This window comes from Nothoprocta perdicaria, unplaced genomic scaffold (assembly GCF_003342845.1).
Source record: "Nothoprocta perdicaria isolate Ctin4 unplaced genomic scaffold, notPer1 scaffold_175, whole genome shotgun sequence".
Taxonomy (NCBI): Eukaryota; Metazoa; Chordata; class Aves; order Tinamiformes; family Tinamidae; genus Nothoprocta; species Nothoprocta perdicaria.
In genome coordinates, this window is record NW_020454927.1 from 1,548,168 (window position 1) to 1,566,523 (window position 18,356).

Below are 18,356 nucleotides of genomic sequence, written 5' to 3' on the forward strand. Positions count from 1 at the left end.
GGCCCGCTCCGCGCACGCCACCCCCCGGCCGCTGCGCACGCCCATTGGCGGCGGCGGAGGCGGCGCTCTCGGCCACTCGCGACGCGCCTTGCTGGCGGCGCGGCGCGATTGGCTGCTGCCCCYGCGCGCGGCACGCTGGGAGCTGTAGTCCGGTCCGAACCTTCACATTAGGGGACTCCAAAAAGCGTTTTTCTCGTAGGCGACCGCGGTGACGTCACCGCCGCGCGGCCGGCGCCGAGATTCCCGCGTCTGCGTCACTGCCACGAGCCCAATGCGCGGTGACCAATGGGGCCGCGCCGGGCCGGGGGGCGGGGCGTCACGTGACGCGGGCGCTCTCTGCCCTCCGCGCCCGCAGGCTGCCGGGTAGGTCACCGAACCACCGCCTGCCGAGGACCCGCCTCCTGCGCCTCCCGCGCGGCACCTATTGGCCACCGCGGCGCCGGGGCGGCTGCTGATTGGCTGGCGCGAGTCGGGGGGGCGGGCGGAGACGCGGCTGGGAGAGCGAGGCGGCGGCGGCGGCCGCGCGGCGGGTGAGGCCATGGCGGGTCCCGCGGCCCCTGCCCGGGCGCCCTCGCACCGCGGGGCCGTCCCGGGGGTCCCGGGGGAGCCGCAGCCGCGCGGGGCTGTCGGGGTTCCGGGCCTTGGCTGTTGCCCTTCGCGCGCTTGGGGCTGGCGTGGCCGTGCGGAGCGCTCGGAGGAGGCCGCGCTGGGCCGCGCGTCGCGGGCTGCGGGGCTCGCGTGCGGCGCGTGCGCGGAGCTGGGCCGCGCGCCCACGGTCACGTCCCGGCGCTGCCCCGCGCCGTGGAGAGCGAATGAAACGGAGAGGCCCCGCGTGGCCGCGCCGCCTGCGGGGAGAGCGGCCGAGCTTGTCCGCGTTGTGGCTACAGCTTCCCGCTACCGTGCGGGATCCAGCTCGCGTTCGCATAGCGGCCACCGGCCGGCATCCAGCTGCCTCGCGCAGGAACCGGAGGTCACTGCTGAGAGCTTGGAGAGTGTTTCAGGCGTCTCTTCAGCAACGTTGTTGTTTAAGAGGCACCCTAGCACGTTGCGCCGTGTGTGTGTAGGTGGTGCGATCTCTGTTGAGCAAAGCCCTTTGGGCACACTGTTGCTCAACGCGGGCGTTTTTTGTCTGCATCCTTATCTGGCTAACGCTTGGTGTGTGTGACCAGGCTCTGCTTTTACAAAAGTGTTAAAAACGGACATTGAAATTATGTATTRTTTTTAACGTATCTGTTTCTGTAGCATTCCCTGGCTTTTATCTGTTTCACCGTCTCTTTCTGGGCAGCTCTCCCTGAAAGCAGTAGCACACCTGATCTTTAGTGGCCTCCAAGCCCACAAGCAGGTTTCTGGGTAGGGCTGTGGGTTCTCTGCCAAACAGACGTGTTGCTAGTAAATGTAGTCCTCCCTATAAACGTGTAGTCCTTTAGCACAAGCTTCTTCCAGCCTGCTTGGTTTGTTGCTGCTCTGGTCATTTCCTATTGATTTTTAACTTTATTACTTTGTTAATGTATTTCCTTGTGGATGTCACGTCATTAGCTGAACTTTCATATGCAGCACTGGCCCTGGCTAAGGCTTCCATTTCATATATACCGACCGCAGTACTTTCTGTGTATRCCCTCTGGAGCCCTTGTAATTATTTTATTAGCCTTTTATAATTTATATGTGGTGTTACCTCTTAGCTTTTGTGGACTGATACCCGATATGAAAGTATTGAATAACACCTGCAAAGGTGGCTGTGGAAAATGGGGCAAAAGGGAGTTCAAGGAACTGAAGTGGGAACCACAAGACTCAAAAATGCAGAGATTTTAATTTCTTTATTTCTTAATGATAAATCAAGCATCAACTTTTGAAGTGACACTTCGTTCCAGACCAGTAAATAACAAATATTTAATTCTCACTTCTGAAATTGCTGTCTCCACAAAGCGTGAGAGAAAAATTTGTTTTCAATCTTGCTGTCCAGCAGTTTTACCTGGAGTGCACCCTTTGTGTTCTTGGCACGCAGAAGAATTGTGAAATGATTGAGATTTATGAAGCAACCTGTAGTGCAATAGAGTCTGGCAGAGGTGACTGGCAAGTTGGGCTGGGGATAATTCTGGGAAACTGGTAAGCCTGGTAAAAGCATCTGGGTTTTAGACATGTTCTCCTTTGAGATCTCCAGTTAGATGACAGTTGAGCTGAAGGTTAAATAACAGCTTAAAACTGTCTTAAAAATAARAGAAGTATCTGCAGCGTTGAGCTGGTTTTGCCAAGTTTCCATCAGAAATAGCTTCTTCTTCTTCTTCTTATTATTATTATTACCTAAGCAACTGTAAGCAGCTAAAACCYGTGTTTGTGATGGAAACTGTGATGGTTGCCCTGTACTGCCTGGGAACACTTACAGACCGGGTGGCTTTTCCATCTCCTCACTCCTAAGCTTCCTGAGTGTCAGTTTATCTCAGTTCCATGGCTTTAGTCATCCTCCTGTAGTGGCTCTGCAGGACTGCTGTTCATGCCGCAGATCTGTTATTGGGCTGGTCCCACACAGTTTTGTTTCTAGCTGATACGCAAAACAAATGTGAACCCAAATATATGGCTTCCTTTTTGGTAGCACAGGCTTCTTAATGATATCCAAGTTCTGGCTGATATAAAGCATTTAGAAAAAAAATTTTGWTTTACATAAATGTTAGTACATATAAATAGACACAATCTGAATTCTGGCCAACTTCATAAATCACATGAATATCTGCAGGTCCCACATCTTCGCTGTTTCCTGTTATTTTCTTGCATTAGTCATTTTTTCCATGTTTCCTTTCTCTCCTCAGTTGTGGGAAAATGGAGGAAAGAAAGCTGTCAGAGAATGTGGATGAAGAGAAATGATGAGTTTTCTGTAGTTGGTTGCGGCACAAAAGAGCTTTAGCCAAGGGCCCGGCCTGTTAAYCTGAGGGCCAGGCCCTGCTGCAGGTGCTCTGCTCACTTGCAGTTCTTGGAGACCGTCATCCGCGCAAGCTCAGGTTAGCAGCTCTTGCCACTGCTCTKTCAGCATTAGTTTTGCACCAGCTCTGATTCTTACCAATGATAATACTAAAAGAAATTRTAGCCCATGTGGGATAAACATCTACGCTTTGCAGGGCTAGGAACTGTTGGCTTTGAAATTTTGTTCTTTTTAGCAACAGTTTCTAAAGCTTGTTTTTGGAGTGCATGTACCAGTTTAGTCCTGGATGTGTTTCCTGCTTCTAAAATGTTTCCATTTCTCTTTTCAGAAGGACTATGGAACCTCTGCAGCCCTGTAGGTCTGGAAGGCTTAAATCCAAGTTTGAAAAGGCTTTTTCCATTCCAGATGATTTGCTGGATTAAACGTTTAATTAGGATGGCTTTTGAACAAGTTGGATTGAACATGGACTCGGTGAGTGTTTCCACTTGCTTTGCTTTATTACTTTATTTTATCTTTTTCCAGGAAGTCAGCTATGGGAAACACTTTTTAATACTGTGGTATTAGTATTGCTAAAAGGTACTAGCACTTTTTAATACCATGGTGTGAAATGCTGAATAAGGATAGGGTTTACTGCTTGGACACTGAAGTACGTGTGTAGCTACAGTGTAAACTGTGCTTTCATGCTGGAAGAATAAACCTTTCAACTGACATTTGACAGTGATAATAATTCTTAAATATTCTTATTTTAATCTAGTCTTGAGGTTATAAAAAGCCCTAGGAAACTGAGATGATGCCATTTGTGCAACATTTACCTCTTTTTCTGGGAGTGGTTGGTATATGAGGGCAGAAGGTCCCTGCTCTTTATTGGGAAACAGAGGAGCATATGTGCTTAGGAAGCTGCTCTTGCAGCTTGTATGTTTTCTTCCAGTGTTTGGCAGAGAGAGAGGGAGTGACAGAGAGAGAGAAAAATCCACTGCAAAGTAACGGCTGTGTCGCTGGCTCCTTCAGAGAGCTATTTTTAGCAAAASTATTGACCTCAGCGCAATAATCTCTGTAAGATGTCAGAAGAGTCTAATATTTTAATAATGTGGAATTGCTTAGCAGCTACTTGCAGTGCTTAACCCCCTGAAATAGCTAGATCTAATTCTGGTTATAGAGATGGAAGCTTTTATTATTCCCAGCCGTTTATAGATTAGCAAAACTGACATGCCTTGTAAGTTGTTGTGACCAATAAGAATCAGTATTTTCACAGAATCACAGAATGGCTGAGGTTGGAAGGGACCTCTAGAGATCATTTAGTYCAACCTCCTGCTCCAGCAGGGACACCCAGAGCACAGGGCGGCATCCAGGCAGGTCTGGAAGATCTCCAGAGAAGGAGACTCCACAACCTCCCTGGGCAATTTTAGGATTTAATTTTAGGATTTAAATAGGTCTGGGACCTGAGTTTCCAAGAAATATAGATTTGAAAATTCAAAATAGCAAAATATTGTAGGTTTTGGCCCRGTCATTTTCAGCATCGTTTTACAATCTAATTAAGGGGGGAAACCCAGGTTGTAGTCTGCTTTCCCTCTCCCCATTCTCTGCGTGCATCAAGCTTGTGCTAATGCAGCTCCATTTCTGAGGATGAGCTGTTCAGCACAAGAGCAAAGCACTGATGCAAGCAGGGTGTATGACTAAGATATATTTGGCAGACTTGCTCTGCCAGTGCTTCAAGTCAACAGGGAGTTATGTGGTTACAGGTGGAGCTGGGACTCCTTAGCTTAGCTGAGCAATGCCATGAGTTTATTTCCATACCTTCTGGCACAGCTTGCATGCAGCTTTCTGAAAATACTCTCTAGGCATCTCTTGAATTAATGGAAGTAACCAGCTCAAAGTTCTGGTGCACCAAACCACAGATACTGGACAAGCTTGATGGCATCTGGGTGCCAAAAGTATTTGGGGATCKGGGATCCAGTCAATGTCTCTTCCCATCATATGAGCAGGCTGTAATCAAGTGTAACCGATTGCTTGAAGTGCCCTGCACTTAGGCTGTGAAGCGCCCTGCACTTAGGCTGCTCCTACAGAGCCTCCAGGCTCTCCTGCTGTTGTGGAAGTACTTGTGTACCTTACCAGGCCTTYGCTTGCTTATTTTTTTTCCCAAAGCAACAACACCTTTTCACTATTTTCAACTCTTTTACTTCTAATGCYAGATCTGTTGTAAATAATGACACTGTCTTAGGGTGATACTGTTTGCCAGTGATTCTTTCTTGAGGACTCCTGATTTATATCCATTTTGTTCAGACACAGACAAACAATAATATGATATTCATAGATGTGTCCATTCTGTAGTACCAACAGAATACTTCACATTCTTAAAATTTGCATTTGAAGCCAGCTGTGTGTTTATCAGGAAGGGGATGTTCACTTCCGAAAATGGACAAATGGAGTCTGAGTGGAGGAGCAGCAAAGTGACAGCTCAGGTGTGCACATCCCGTGTAGAATATGCCCAGTGCCCGTTTATTTTATCGCAATATATACGTTCCTTTGAAGTCAGATAAAGAAAAAATAGCTGAGTGTAGAACCAGGATGTTCTCATGAAGTTTCTGAGCTAATATAATCTCAGGAGAGATACCAGTCTTCTTAATAGAGCTATCAAAGTACAGGAATATGATCTTTGCTTACCATATCAAAACATTATTTAGCTGTGCTTTTTTAGTTCCCCTCAGCTGCATTTTCCTAATCACCCAAGAATATAGGTATTACCTGGGAGGGCTGTTTCGGGGTTAATAGCTTGGGCTTGCTCTAGCCTTTGTGTTGGGCAACCTCCTTACAGGATGTTGGGTTTGCTTGGAGCTATGAGCTGTAAAAACTAGCGCCTGAGCAGCAGGTACAATTTCCAGTCATAAGTAAACACTGTCCTTTTTTTTTAATTACCAGTGTTCTGACTGTTTATTAAACAAGTGCTCTGTTAATTGTGCTGTGGTCTTCCTTTCTTCTTTTTTGTTTGTTTGTTTTTTTGTTCTGTTTTGTTTTTCTCTCTAGGAATTGTTCCCATTGCCTTTGTCTGCTGAAATGTTGCCTGCTTGTACTGCTCTCTTTTTTTGGCTTCTAATCTGTCTCTTTTCCTAGTATTATGCTAGGATTAAAGTCTTATTTTACTTCGTAAAGTTAAAATAAATAGCAGAGCAATCAAAAGAAGGCATAACCAAAGAAGGCACATCTAATCCCCCTTGAAAAAAGGGGAAAAAAAAGTATAACTAGCTCAAGTGTAATTTGGAAGGATAAGGAAAAACTGATCCTCAAGTATACAGTAAATATATTAAATACAAAATAAATGCCTAACAGGTGACATTTTTTTTTTTCTCCCTTTTCTTCTAGGTACTTTGGTCAAGCAAGCCTTACGGTTCATCTCGAAGTATTGTAAGAAAAATTGGCAGTAACCTCTCTCTTATTCAGTGTCCAAGAGTTCAGTTCCAGGTAGGTCTTCTCAGTGGTTCAGAGACCTGTTCCACTACACTAATTAATGGGAGTTGCTTTTGCATCAAAAGACTTTAAGCAAAACAGTAGTACATTTAATAAGATTGATTAGAGGGTTCTTAAAAGCAGAGTATGAAGAACTTGGCACATAACAAAAGTTAGTTTACTTCTTTTCAGTTTGTATTTTATGCACGCCTGGATTCTCCAGCTCCGATACTGCCTAAAACCCCAATCAGTGTTGCTACCACACATGTAATGGAACTTCAAACAAAATTTTATTCTAAAGAAATGAACTTCTAAAATGACATGGTACAATATTAAAAAAATACTAGAAAAAAAAATCCTGCTCTTAAGAGAGAAATATCTGAAATGCATTTTAAAACCAGTGCTTATAAACTAGGCTTAGGAGGCCTGTAAGGATGAACAGTATCACTTAAAAATGCTTGGGAAAATAAACAACTTTATCTAAAAGCAGAAATTATTTAAAAGAAAACATGAGTTCCCTGTTTGCCTTTCTTTACGTACAAGGCAAGCGCTGGGTAGGTAAAAGGGGAGCTTCAGTTCTGTGCAGCTTTCCAACTTGTTTCCTTCTGGCTTGGACTGCGTGTAGTGGGAGGGTAAAGAGCGAGAGCACAAAGATTTAAGGAGGAGGAAAAATCCTTGTTCTTTATAACAAGTCTTTCAGGAACAGATGGGCAAGTGGAAACTGTTACACATGCCATCTTCAGCTCTGGGTGTGCTGGGGGTGGCGGGGATAGAAATGGAGAAAATGAGTATTTGAAATTCAGGCTGAGAGGAATGTTTGYTGGGTTAAGCAAAGGAGGAGAGCGTAAAGTCAAATAGTGGGAAACGTTTCTCCATCCATATTAAGACATGTTAATTTCTACATAGGTAAAATTGTCACTGTTTCGCTTTATCTTTTTAGCCAATGCAAAATGTATCAACAATGTTGGGATTTGAGGTTACAGCAGTTCAGATGAATGTGGAAGCCCTTTGGGCTTGGCAGTAAAAGCTCCTGAGGGAATYACTGAGAATCCAGAAGCCTCGTGCACTGGTAGCGACTTTGCAAAACTTAAATATGATGGAGGGAGGAAGGCAGGCAGGCAGACAGACATCTGTGCAGGTGAAATCAGAAGCAGAAGGGTTGGCTTTGAGCTCTTGGATGTGTATTGATGGTAGTTATACTAAGAGCATGGCTACATTTGCCTTGTATTTGAAAGAAAGTCGGGTCCTCCTGTTATGTGTCTGATTTTCTTACTGTAAAGACCAAAGGAAGATGATTTGCAAATAATTAGGCAAGTATATAGTAYGCATGCTGGCTTATGTACTTGCAGAGACCTGCAAGATATGTTTGAGAAGGCTTTTATTTACTTATTTATTTATCATTTAACATGAAACATACTCGGGAAGAAAAGTTATTCTGTATGTTCTTTGGAATTCTGTGTTAGAACAAATGCTTGCCTTTCTTCCTCCCAGAAGCACTCTCAGTTTTGCTTAGATTTTACACACGCTAAGTATAAACATCGACCTCCTATTAGGTGCAAGGAAGGGATTCTGAAAATAAAAGTACAAACTGTCRTAATGGATTAAATTTGAACTGCTACGAAATCAACAGTTTAAACACAGTAAAGCTCTTATGATTTATGCCGACTTTGAACTTCTAATTTATGAACTGCTGAACATGAGAAAGTGTGATGCTGGTGCCTGCTCTTTATGGCTTTATCGTGGCSCTAGGATTCTGTAGTGAAGCTCAGTACCAGCTTGACTGTTTTTGTGCTGTTGCAACCAACACTTTCCTACAGCTGTCTCTTCCTTTTTCTTTCTTGCCAGCTTTAGCTATAGTATGAAAGGACCATGCACTGAACCTTACTGTAAGTCACTTTATTTAAAAAACAACCCCAAACTTACTCACCTCATCTGAGGGTGCATGTCTGTCATCAGTGTTTCTAACTTCATCTGAGAACTTTTCACAGGCCTTCATTTTGGTTCTGATAAATAGATAAAAGATGGTGAGAGAATCTCTGCTACGCACATTCTTTCTTTTCCAGCTTGCTTTTATTCCAGTACCCTGAAAACAGAGGAATAACAAGGCATTCTGATTTGCTTTTTTGTGGTCTGTTACAGTGTCTGTCTGTGAGGATTTTGTCAGTCAACATTTGAATAATTTGATAAAGGCTTCTAATAACGTTCAGTAAAAAATAGCAGAGCTTGCCTTAAATACTGTTATCTGGCATGAGCATATGAACGTGGTTCATAAATTCCCCTTTTAAGTTGTAGCTTTAGGTTTGTGCATAGTCTTTGGGAGAGAAACAGCAAAACCCTTGAGCTTTTGACTGTAGGTGGGTCGTGTTCCCCCGACCCTGCAGCGCTTCTCCAGGGCAGCCCCTTCCTCCCATGTTACTGATCCCGGCTGCTCCAGCTGCAGCACCACAGGCTGTCCCTCTCCTCCTCAACCATGCAGAGCCCTGCAGTGGGACACAGGAGGATCCCAAAAAAAACCCAGTCGGAATGCGGGAAAAGAACAAACAAAAAAAGCCTTAAAATCCCATTCAAAGCAGCTTGAGGCACGGACTTAGTTTTCAGGGGAAGGGGAAGCAGGCTGCTTTCATGCTTGAGCTCCTGCTGCTTACCAGGACTGGGGCCCTTGATGGCAAACGTGACTTTGCAGGCTGCCTCCTTGCAGGCTGCAGCAGGATGTGCACTGTTGAGCTGCTGCCCCGCTGCCCTTCTGCGGGAGGAGCAGGGCGGTCGGCAGGGCTGCACGCCATCAAGGGCTGAAGGTGGGCACTGGGACGATGTCTATAACTCTATCTATATATTTAGTGTTTAAAAGCAAGTAAAATCTTGGCTTATCTTTGCATTCTAAATGTTGTCCGCGCTTCAGAAGGCATTCTGATTTTTAGGGATGGTTAGACAAAAACCATGGGTATATGGATAACAGATTTATACATATAAATAACAGATTTATTCATATAAATATGAATTTAAAAAGTAAGAGGATACATGCATCACTGCATAACAGAAGACTTGCTAGTAAATGTTGGTTTAAATTCAATGCAGAAATTTTTGTGATGGTAAATTCATTCTTTAGTTTTGACTTAAAGAATGACTTTTTGAGTATAGCTCATACCTTTATTTAATATATCTTCATTTAATATATCTCCGTTTTTTATGATGGTAGTCCCCAGTATGTCCATTATCATCAAGAAAATCTATGTGATTGTACAAGAAGTGCGAGATACTTATTTATTGCTGTTAACATCAATAGTGATGTTGTGGTCATTGATTTTTTTTTCCCTAAATTAAGAAAAAATATATCCAAGGAGACATTAAACAGTGAGAATCCTAACATGTAGTTACTGTAGTTTTCTCTAGACTGTTTTAAAGAGAGGCAGAGTGTTACGGTATTAGGCACAACTGTTAATGTGATCAACATATTGCCATCTGTGCTGGTGCTACCTGGAGCAAACCCTGTTGCTTCCAAGTGCTCCTGCGGCGCCAGCGGCGGCTCCTGGGGCTGCAGGGAAGGCTCCCGCGGAACCGGCGGGCGCGGGAGGGCAGCACGGCGAATCCTGACTTCCCAGAGCTGTCGTGAAAATTCCCGGGAAAACAAAACCAGAGAACAAAGCAAAACCCCACAACTTCTCTTTTCCTCATATTCATGCAGCAAAGGCCACAGGCAAACTCCTATGAATGCTCTTCTGGAATGGTTTCATCCCATCAGGACTCTGGCCTTGTGCTAGAATCATAGAATCCTTAAGGTTGGATGGGACCTCTAGAGGTCATCTAGTCCAACCCCCTGCACATGCAGGGTCACCCAGAGCATGGGACACAGGGCTGCATCCAGGCCACAGGTTAGGAAGATCTCCAGAGAAGGAGACTCCACAACCTTTTTTTTTTTTTTTTTTTTTTTTCTCTCCCCTCTCTCTTTTGGCATGCACTAAATGAGATCGTTAATGAGCTATTTATTTTTAACTATTATTACTCTGCCTCTCATTCAGTCCGTGTCTTTTTTTTTTTTTTTTTTCTCTCCCCTCTCTCTTTTGGCATGCACTAAATGAGATCGTTAATGAGCTATTTATTTTTAACTATTATTACTCTGCCTCTCATTCAGTCCGTGTGATTACTGAGCTGGGGCAGCGCTTTTGCTTCCCCTCTTGTAACGGGCACAGGTTTATTCTTGCACAGAAATTCTGGAAGAGGAACACGCTTCCACAAAACTTCATCCTCAAAATAATGGACTAAATCATTGTGGGACTAGAGAATTAGTAGTAGCCTTAAAAATTGTCTTTTTTTTTCTTTTTTTAATCCACCTGTCACCATAAAGCAGTACATGTTATTTGAGTTAATAAAGCTAACTACTACAACTGTGAATGTTGACGTTTGCTTGTCTTTAATATAACAATTTGTGTTAGATTTACAGTGTTCAGTAACTTCATGTGGTAGTATAGGTAGCCATGCATCTTAAAAACCAACATAGCTTCTGTGGAGTGTGCAGCAGAYTAGAGTGAAAATGGGCAAGTTTGTGTCTGAAACAGGTTCTGGACCAAGCGTGCTCAGTCTGCGAGTGTGTTTCATGCATGTCTGTATAATGTAATGATGTAGGTGCATCCAGCCTCATTAAAAATATTAGTTGCTCGTACTACATAAGAGCTGCGAAATGAGTTAAGAAAAGTGTCTCTAAAATCTTCAGTCTTGTCTTTAAAATCCAGCTTACTTCTCATGGCACAGAAGGAAACAGTCCTCATCAGCTGAGAGATGACGCCGTGGCCTCCTTCGCAGATGTGGGGTGGGTTGCTGAAGAGGAAGGTGAAGTCTGCACGAGGCTCAGGTCTGTTCCTCCAGTCCTTACATTTCAAATCCTGCTCCTTACATCTGTTTGAAGTTATGAACCGAGGAAGAAAAATAGGGTGGTTTTTTTTTTCCTGACAAGAATCTGCTGTTCTTAACGCTCCATGATGAGCCCGATGAGTGATGTGTGGGGAGAGAGTCGCCCRCTGGAGTGTGACCTTGTCTGTCAGCCCTGTCCCCACCAGAATGTCCCATATCGAGTGGCACCACTGCCGAGACTGATCCTTCCAGAGCCCTGCAGAGGGTTTAACTGGCCTGAGCTGGAATATCGTAGGGTTTCCTAACGAGGATAAGTGTTAATAATGACAGTCCACTCAATAGTGACAATAACTGCTGTATTGTTGGTTGAAGAAACACTGTTTGTAAAGGAAACTTAATGCAGAGRGGATTTACTGGCCACTTATTTTTGTTTGCACAGAAATCCTTCTGGATTGAATATAAGGCTGTTGAGTTTAAGGGAGTCARTGGGGAGAATAACTCTCTTGCTTGAAGGGACCCTCTGTGAAAAGATGTCGGGCTGATACTTTTGCTGAGATGTTCACATATGAAAGAGGAGTGGGGGGACAGATGGATGTGGGATGGGACTAAAATAATCCTATGGTGACCTTAAGACAGCTTATAGTGGAACACTGTAGGTGAATTAGTTAGCAAAAGAAAATACCATCCTGCCTATCTGCGTCCTTCAGTGTGCAGGTTGTTGTGTTTCTGCGCAGTGCGGCGCAGTGCAGCCCGCCTTGGGTGGTGAACAGACATGTGGAATTTCTGTGCTATGAAAAGCTCACGGAGAAGTTGCTGCTGAATTCATTGGCTAGTTCAGTTTTGCAGTTTTCGCTGGGTGATTTTGCAGTCKTTCTGAATGTTGCCTTAGGGAGCGACACATCATTTTTCCACCCCCCTCAGTCAGAGCAGTGGTGACACTTCAAACACGTTCTTCCACAGCAGTAAATCCCAATCAGGATTTGCTTAAAAATATTGTTCCTGCTTTGACCCAAAATGGGCTTTGCCTTCAGCTATTCTGCTCCTTTCGAAGAGCTTCTAGGAGGTGGATTTTAGAGCAGAGAGACTACTGGCTCCTTTACCTGGGGCAGGAGGAAGAGAATGGTCACTGCTGTAGGGGGTGGCCCATCCTCTCCTCACCTTCAGGTTTTCCTCTCTTCCCACCTAGGTAACAGTATCTAAATCTTAACGCTTTTCTTAACGTTTTGGTGCACTTGATGGGATTGCTCCAAGTTAGGCTGGTGTTTTGTATCAGTGTGGAGAAAGGTTCAGACGTGCATTAACCACCATGCTGATATGGGCACAACACAGCACTTGGTCTAGCCTTAAATCTTGGCTTCTGAAATGGAAGCTGAATAGTGTCAAGCCAGGTCATTGTGGAATACAAAAAAAAAAAAAATCAAAAAGAAAGTACAAGATATGCCCTGGAACTAAGAAACTTTTTCTTCCTCTTAAAAGGAACCAACTACAAATGAATATTTACCACCCCATGGAGAAAAATGGTACCCCATGGAGAAAATTTGGGCAAACTTTTTTTTTTTTTAAAGACTTAATTGCATCTGAAATACAGTTACAAATATGAGCAGAAAAAATGGAAAATGGAGTGAGAGGGGAAATGCATTTCTCTATTCTCTTAAAATCTAGCAATTAAACCCTTAGCATTGCCAACTTCATAGAATCCTTAAGGTTGGAACACAYGCAGGGTCGCCTAGAGCACGTGGCACAGGATTGAGTCCAARTGGGTTTGGAAGATCTCCAGAGAAGKAGACTCCACAGCCTCCCTGGGCAGCCTGTGCCAGGGCTCTGTCACCCTCACTGTCAAGAAGTTTTTCCTTAACTTCTGTGGAACTTCTGGTGCTTCAGTCTGTGGCCATTTCCTCTAGTCCYGTCGCTGGCCACCACTGAAAAGAGGCCGCCCYCTCCTCCTCACTGCCTCCCTTGAGGTATTTATACACACTGATCAGATCAGGCCAGCGTGCCTTGTAAAGCTTTGCAACCTCATGTCCTTCAGTACAAGAAATGTTACGTGAAATGTCATATGAAAAAAACGCAGTAGAATTCCAATACCTGCAAAATCCAGCGTGACACTACTGATGATCAAAAGGGAGTATCCTTGGTTATTTCTTCTTCTCCTTGCAGATTGTTACTGAGGATGTTAACATARAAAGGTTGAAAAACCAAAGTGGAATTCTGCCTCCATGGAAAGAGAAGTACCGCCAGACAGCGATGTAAACGCAAAGAATTTGAAACGTGTTTACGTTGTTGTATAATGTTTTGGTAGCAGTGAATTGTGAAAAGACAAATTACATTTTAAGTCAGAACTTCAACTTTTATTCACGGTTCCTGTATATTGTAGCTTTAGCTCTATTTACTATCTACCAGAAAGCCTTTAATATAAGTTTTCTGATCTTTCTGTTGCAGATCAGAAGTTTGGTCCAAACCAGCTGAGCCCCTTTCAGGGGAACTGCACCCCCAGGCAAGACAGAGGCCCCTACCAAGCCCGTCGCCAGAAGAAGCCGTGCCCAGGAGCTCTGCGACCRCAAACGAAGAAGCTCTGCAGAAGATCAGTGCCCTAGAAAACGAACTAGCCTCTTTAAGAGCACAAATAGCCAAAATTGTCATCTTGCAAGAACAGCAAAATCTGACAGCAGGTAATACACTTGCTATGCTCTACACATTTAAAAAATATGTTGTTTTGTCTGTCTTCATGCATTAGGTCAGAATCTGATTCCACAGAAGAGGTTAGTATTTGTGTGGGCTGATAGCAGTTACTTTATTTTTCCATAAGTGATCAAATAGTTTAAGGAGTCATTTGGTTTCAGTCTTGAATTCTAATTATTTTCTGCCAAGTAACCAGTAACTTCTGCCAAGTAACCAATAACTTTTCATCATCTTTCTTTATCCTCTATTAGAAAATTCAAATTTTATGCTCTTGATTTTATCATCTTTACCTCCCTCTTCTGGTAGAATATGGTAACGTCTCTGTGTATTCACACAGTATCAGTCTGGTTGGGATCATTTGGTTCTGATCATCTCTTGAGAGAAGCATTTGAAAAGAGGGTTCTTGAAATATTTGTCAACTAACTGCAGCTCTTGTATTTATAGCTTCCATTTTTTACCCCAAAAGGGCAAAAAGTGAAGGAAAATCAAATTCTCAGGATAATCTTGATCTTGTGGGTTTAGACAGATGATTACATCACATCACAGCATCACAGAATGGCTGACGTTGGAAGAGACCCATAGAGATCATCTAGTCCAACCTCCTGCTCCAGCAGSGACACCCAGAGCACGGGGCACAGGGTGGCATCCAGGGGGGGTTTTACCCCAGGTTTTACCCCCAGGGGGGGTTTTACCTTCAAAACCTTGAGCTCTGCTCTCAAGTCCATGGACTCCCTGAGCAATGTGATCCGCTAAACACATTCTGGGGAGCTGCTTTACACTCACCTCCTTTGACTAAAATTAAATTAGCTTGCCTAAAAACATGACTACCTCAGAGAGCTGGAGTAAGCCTGAATTTAAGCACTAGTTGAGCTCTCTCTACCTTTTAGAGTCTTGTCTGGTAAGGTGTTAACTCCCCAAGATGAGGAGGAGGAATCGCTGCCCCYTTAGCACATGGGACTTCCACATGAGAGAGAAACACTGAGAGCGCCGGGAGGGACCCTGGCGAGGTCCTGTGGTGTCCATCCTGTTTCACAGACCTGCGGGCTCGCCTCAGCGTTTGCTGAGGTGTGACGGGCAGCCACAACTAAACGTACATGAAACGTCCGCCACGTGCCCCTTTCCCTTGCAGTGGGGGTGAGCCCCGTCGCTCCAGCTGCCGTCGCCTCCGCCGCAGTCCCCATCCCGCCTCCGCCGCCGCCTCCGCCGCTGCCGGCGGCCGGTCCGCAGCGGGGCGGCTCCGCCATCGAGCTCATTAGGGAGCGGAGAAGCAAACGAACCAGCTGCGGGCAGACCCCTGCGGAGAACGGGCCGAAGAGGCCTGAAATGCCCAACATGCTGGAGATCCTCAAGGACATGAACAGCGTGAAGCTGCGCGCCGTGAAGAGGTAAGGCCTTCGCATCGAGGCCGTCGGCTTCAGGGGGTTCTCTCTGGTTCGTGGAAATGTGTTTCAAGCTGAGACTGAGGCTGATGACAAGTAAATGGAAATGCAGGAGTGTTCACGACTTCTAAACCTTGATTTGGAACTGTTAAAAGTTCTTCCTTTCTTTCCCAGATCACCAGAAGGGACAAAATCTAAAGTAGCCGACCCAGCAGACCCTGCAGCGTTAATAGCAGAAGCTCTCAAAAAGAAATTCGCTTATCGATACCGAAGCGACAGCCAAAGTGAGACTGAAAAAGTGATTCCAAAGCCTGAGACAAAGACAGAAGCAGTGCTGGTGAGTACTGTGGTTCKGAGCACCCGCTTGGACTGGAGGATGCCCCGGAGAGCCAACAAAAATCTCTGCCAAAATACAGAAATACCTGAAGGTTTTGGGTGCAGAGCCCCACTCAGCACGGCCAGTTCCTCACCTATCAGCGGCCCCGTGTGTGCTCAGACTCGCATGCTGAGATTCTGTGCTGCTTTGGACTGAGGTGTAACGAGCACTGTTAGACTTCTGAAGTAAGAAAAAATACATGTATTTCTTTTCCTGGGCATGTGGAATGCTGAAAACAGGATTGATTCCTAAGGGCTCATACCAGAGATGAGTCAGAACAGAGAAATTCCTGCAGCTTACTGTTATTACTGACCCTAAATGTTCAGATATTCCATGTACAAGGCAGATTTTCTAACACTTGGAAAAGTGTTTTAAGAGTTTCGTTGTGGTGTGAGGCTGTTAAAATTGAGTTATTTAAAATCTTTACCATAGATCTAGCACCAGTTAAGGACTTTAGCTTATTTCATATTGATTTGAAACTGAAGCAAAGGCTTTTTAAGCACTTAATTATTTCCTTTTGTTGAATACTATTTTCCGTTTGTTCATTTGGGAAAATGCAGGTAATACTCCAGATTTTAAGGGAACTTAAGCTAAAGGACTGGCTAAGTTCTGAGGAGAATAAGATTGGTGAGGCACAAATCTCAGGACCTCAGAAAATTTGAGCTTATTAAAGTTGGCTCAGTTGCTTTCTGGTTTAGGCCTTTAATGTCTATTCCTGTAACTGTCAGGCCTTTCTTCAAGTGAGTTTTTCATGACTCTCCATTTTGAAATTCAAATTCCAGCTCTTGTGAGAACAAGGAACTAAGAAAAGTCACTGTTTCCATTTGTCAAGTGACAGATTGTTTATCTCTCTGTAAGGAGCTGCCTAAAAACCACCTCTCATCTGTTATTTATCAATATGTAACCTCTGTGCTGCAGCAGTTCCTGTGTGATATCCTGCCTAGTTTTGTACGGGCTTGCACAGAAAAGCATGACACGAATAGAAACGTTGCCACGAAAGGCCGCTGGAGCCGTTGCCTGTCAGCTCCTGGAGCCGCCGGCTCCCTCTCTCCCTCTGTTCTGTGGTGCTGTGGGATCACAGAATGTTTTAAGGTTGGAAGAGACCTCCAGAGATCATCTAGCCCAACCTTCCTGCTCCAGCAGGGACACCCAGAGCACGGGGCACATCCAGGCRGGTCTGGAAGATCTCCAGAGAAGGAGACTCCACAGCCTCCCTGKGCAGCCTGTGCCAGGGCTCTGTCACCCTCACAGGAMAGAAGTTCCTCCTCMCATGGAGATGGAACTGCCTGTGTTGCAGTTTGCGCCCATTACCCCTTGTCCTGTCMCTGGCCACCACTGAGAAGAGCYTGGCCCCTTCCTCCCTGCATTCCCCCTTCATGTAATTATACACGTTAATCAGATCCCCTCTCAGCCTTCTCTTCTCCAAGCTGAACAGGCCCRACACACTCRGTCTCTCCACATACAAGAGATGCTCCAGTCCCTTAATCATATTGGTCTATCTCCGCTGGACCCTCTCAAGGAGCTCCACATCCCTCTTATCCTGGGGAGCCCAGAACTGCCCCCAATACTCCAGGGCGGCCTCCCCAGAGCTGAGCAGAGGGGCAGGATCCCCTCCCTTGACCTGCTGGCAACATCCTCCCGATGCAGCCAGGATCCCAGGCAGAGGGGCTCCCGGCCGGCAGCCTGCGGAGCTGCCCGGCGTCACTGACACAGCTTCCTTCTCTCCTATCCGGTGCCAGGGAAGGGGGCCCAGGCCCCGTTGGAAGCAGCGGGGCGGGAGGGGCGGCTCCGCTGCCCGGTCCCGGTCCCGCCGGCGGTGCGGCCGGGCGAGGGCCCAGCCGGGGGCACGGGGGGCTCAGGCCTAACGCGCCTCTGCTTCTCTCCTCAGTTCGGGCCGCACATGCTGAAGTCGACAGGGAAAATGAAGACGTTGATTGAAAAATCCTAACGTGAGCCGATCGCTGCCTGAGAGACTCTACGCTGGTTTTTTACAGTGTTGCAAAAAACACTAGTACCGCCCGGTCTCCTACGGTGCAGGAAAAAACTAACGTGAAATGTGGAAGGGAGGCACTAAACACCTTAAGCTTGAGGTGCCTGTATGTATGTGACTTAAAAGGGATAGATTTGACTGTTAAACTCAGGTATTAATTTTGTGTTCAGACCTGGCTTTCTACCCAGACTTGTTGTGGGTTAAGTTCATTAACACTAAGTTACCTATGTGACATTTTTGAGCGTAACCGACCACCTTAACATTATTTGTATATGTGGTAACAACGATGCACCCTTATGTTAACATGAGTCGTTTGAGCTTTAACTGCAACTTGCACCTTGGTATCTTATACTAAATTTTTCGTGTCAAAGTCATAGCTGTAACAACGTTTTAGCTCAAAAGAAAATGGAATATATTTTACTTTATACAGGGAAAAAAAAAAAAAGCAAAAACTTGAGCTCTGCCTCAGGGGTCAGCTGGTTTGTGGGGTTTAAGGAGCTCGCCGAGGGCAGGAGGGCAGAAGCGCTTGTGTCACCTGCTGACCAGCAAGCAGCGCAAAGAGAGCGGGGGGGAGCCTCTGCCCAAAGACAAGCCAATGAATTTGAAATAAAAACCCAAAAGGGTAGAGAGAAGCATAAAGTAGAATAGCTGCCGCCAGAATATGTGTTATCAACACCATTTCTGCGCTTGTTAAGAGAAAAATAAAAGGTACAGAGCCCTGGGGGGTGCAAGGTG

General features: G+C 45.3%; 1 protein-coding gene across 2 annotated transcripts; it reads left to right on the forward strand.

The window, feature by feature from the left end:
- Positions 1–513: 513 nt before the first annotated feature.
- Positions 514–17,986, forward strand: MTFR1 (mitochondrial fission regulator 1). 2 transcript variants are annotated; one of them, XM_026036284.1, is made up of 8 exons: positions 514–530; positions 3,240–3,382; positions 6,269–6,367; positions 11,080–11,198; positions 13,637–13,866; positions 15,006–15,261; positions 15,430–15,592; positions 17,520–17,986. In XM_026036284.1, exons 2-8 carry the CDS (start codon positions 3,317–3,319, stop codon positions 17,577–17,579), a joined length of 993 nt encoding a protein of 330 aa, XP_025892069.1. In that variant the 5' UTR covers positions 514–530; positions 3,240–3,316; the 3' UTR covers positions 17,580–17,986. The 2 variants fall into 2 exon arrangements, with proteins under 2 accessions (XP_025892069.1, XP_025892068.1); XM_026036283.1 differs by lacking the exon at positions 514–530 and adding an exon at positions 2,802–2,990.
- The last annotated feature ends 370 nt before the right edge of the window (positions 17,987–18,356 follow it).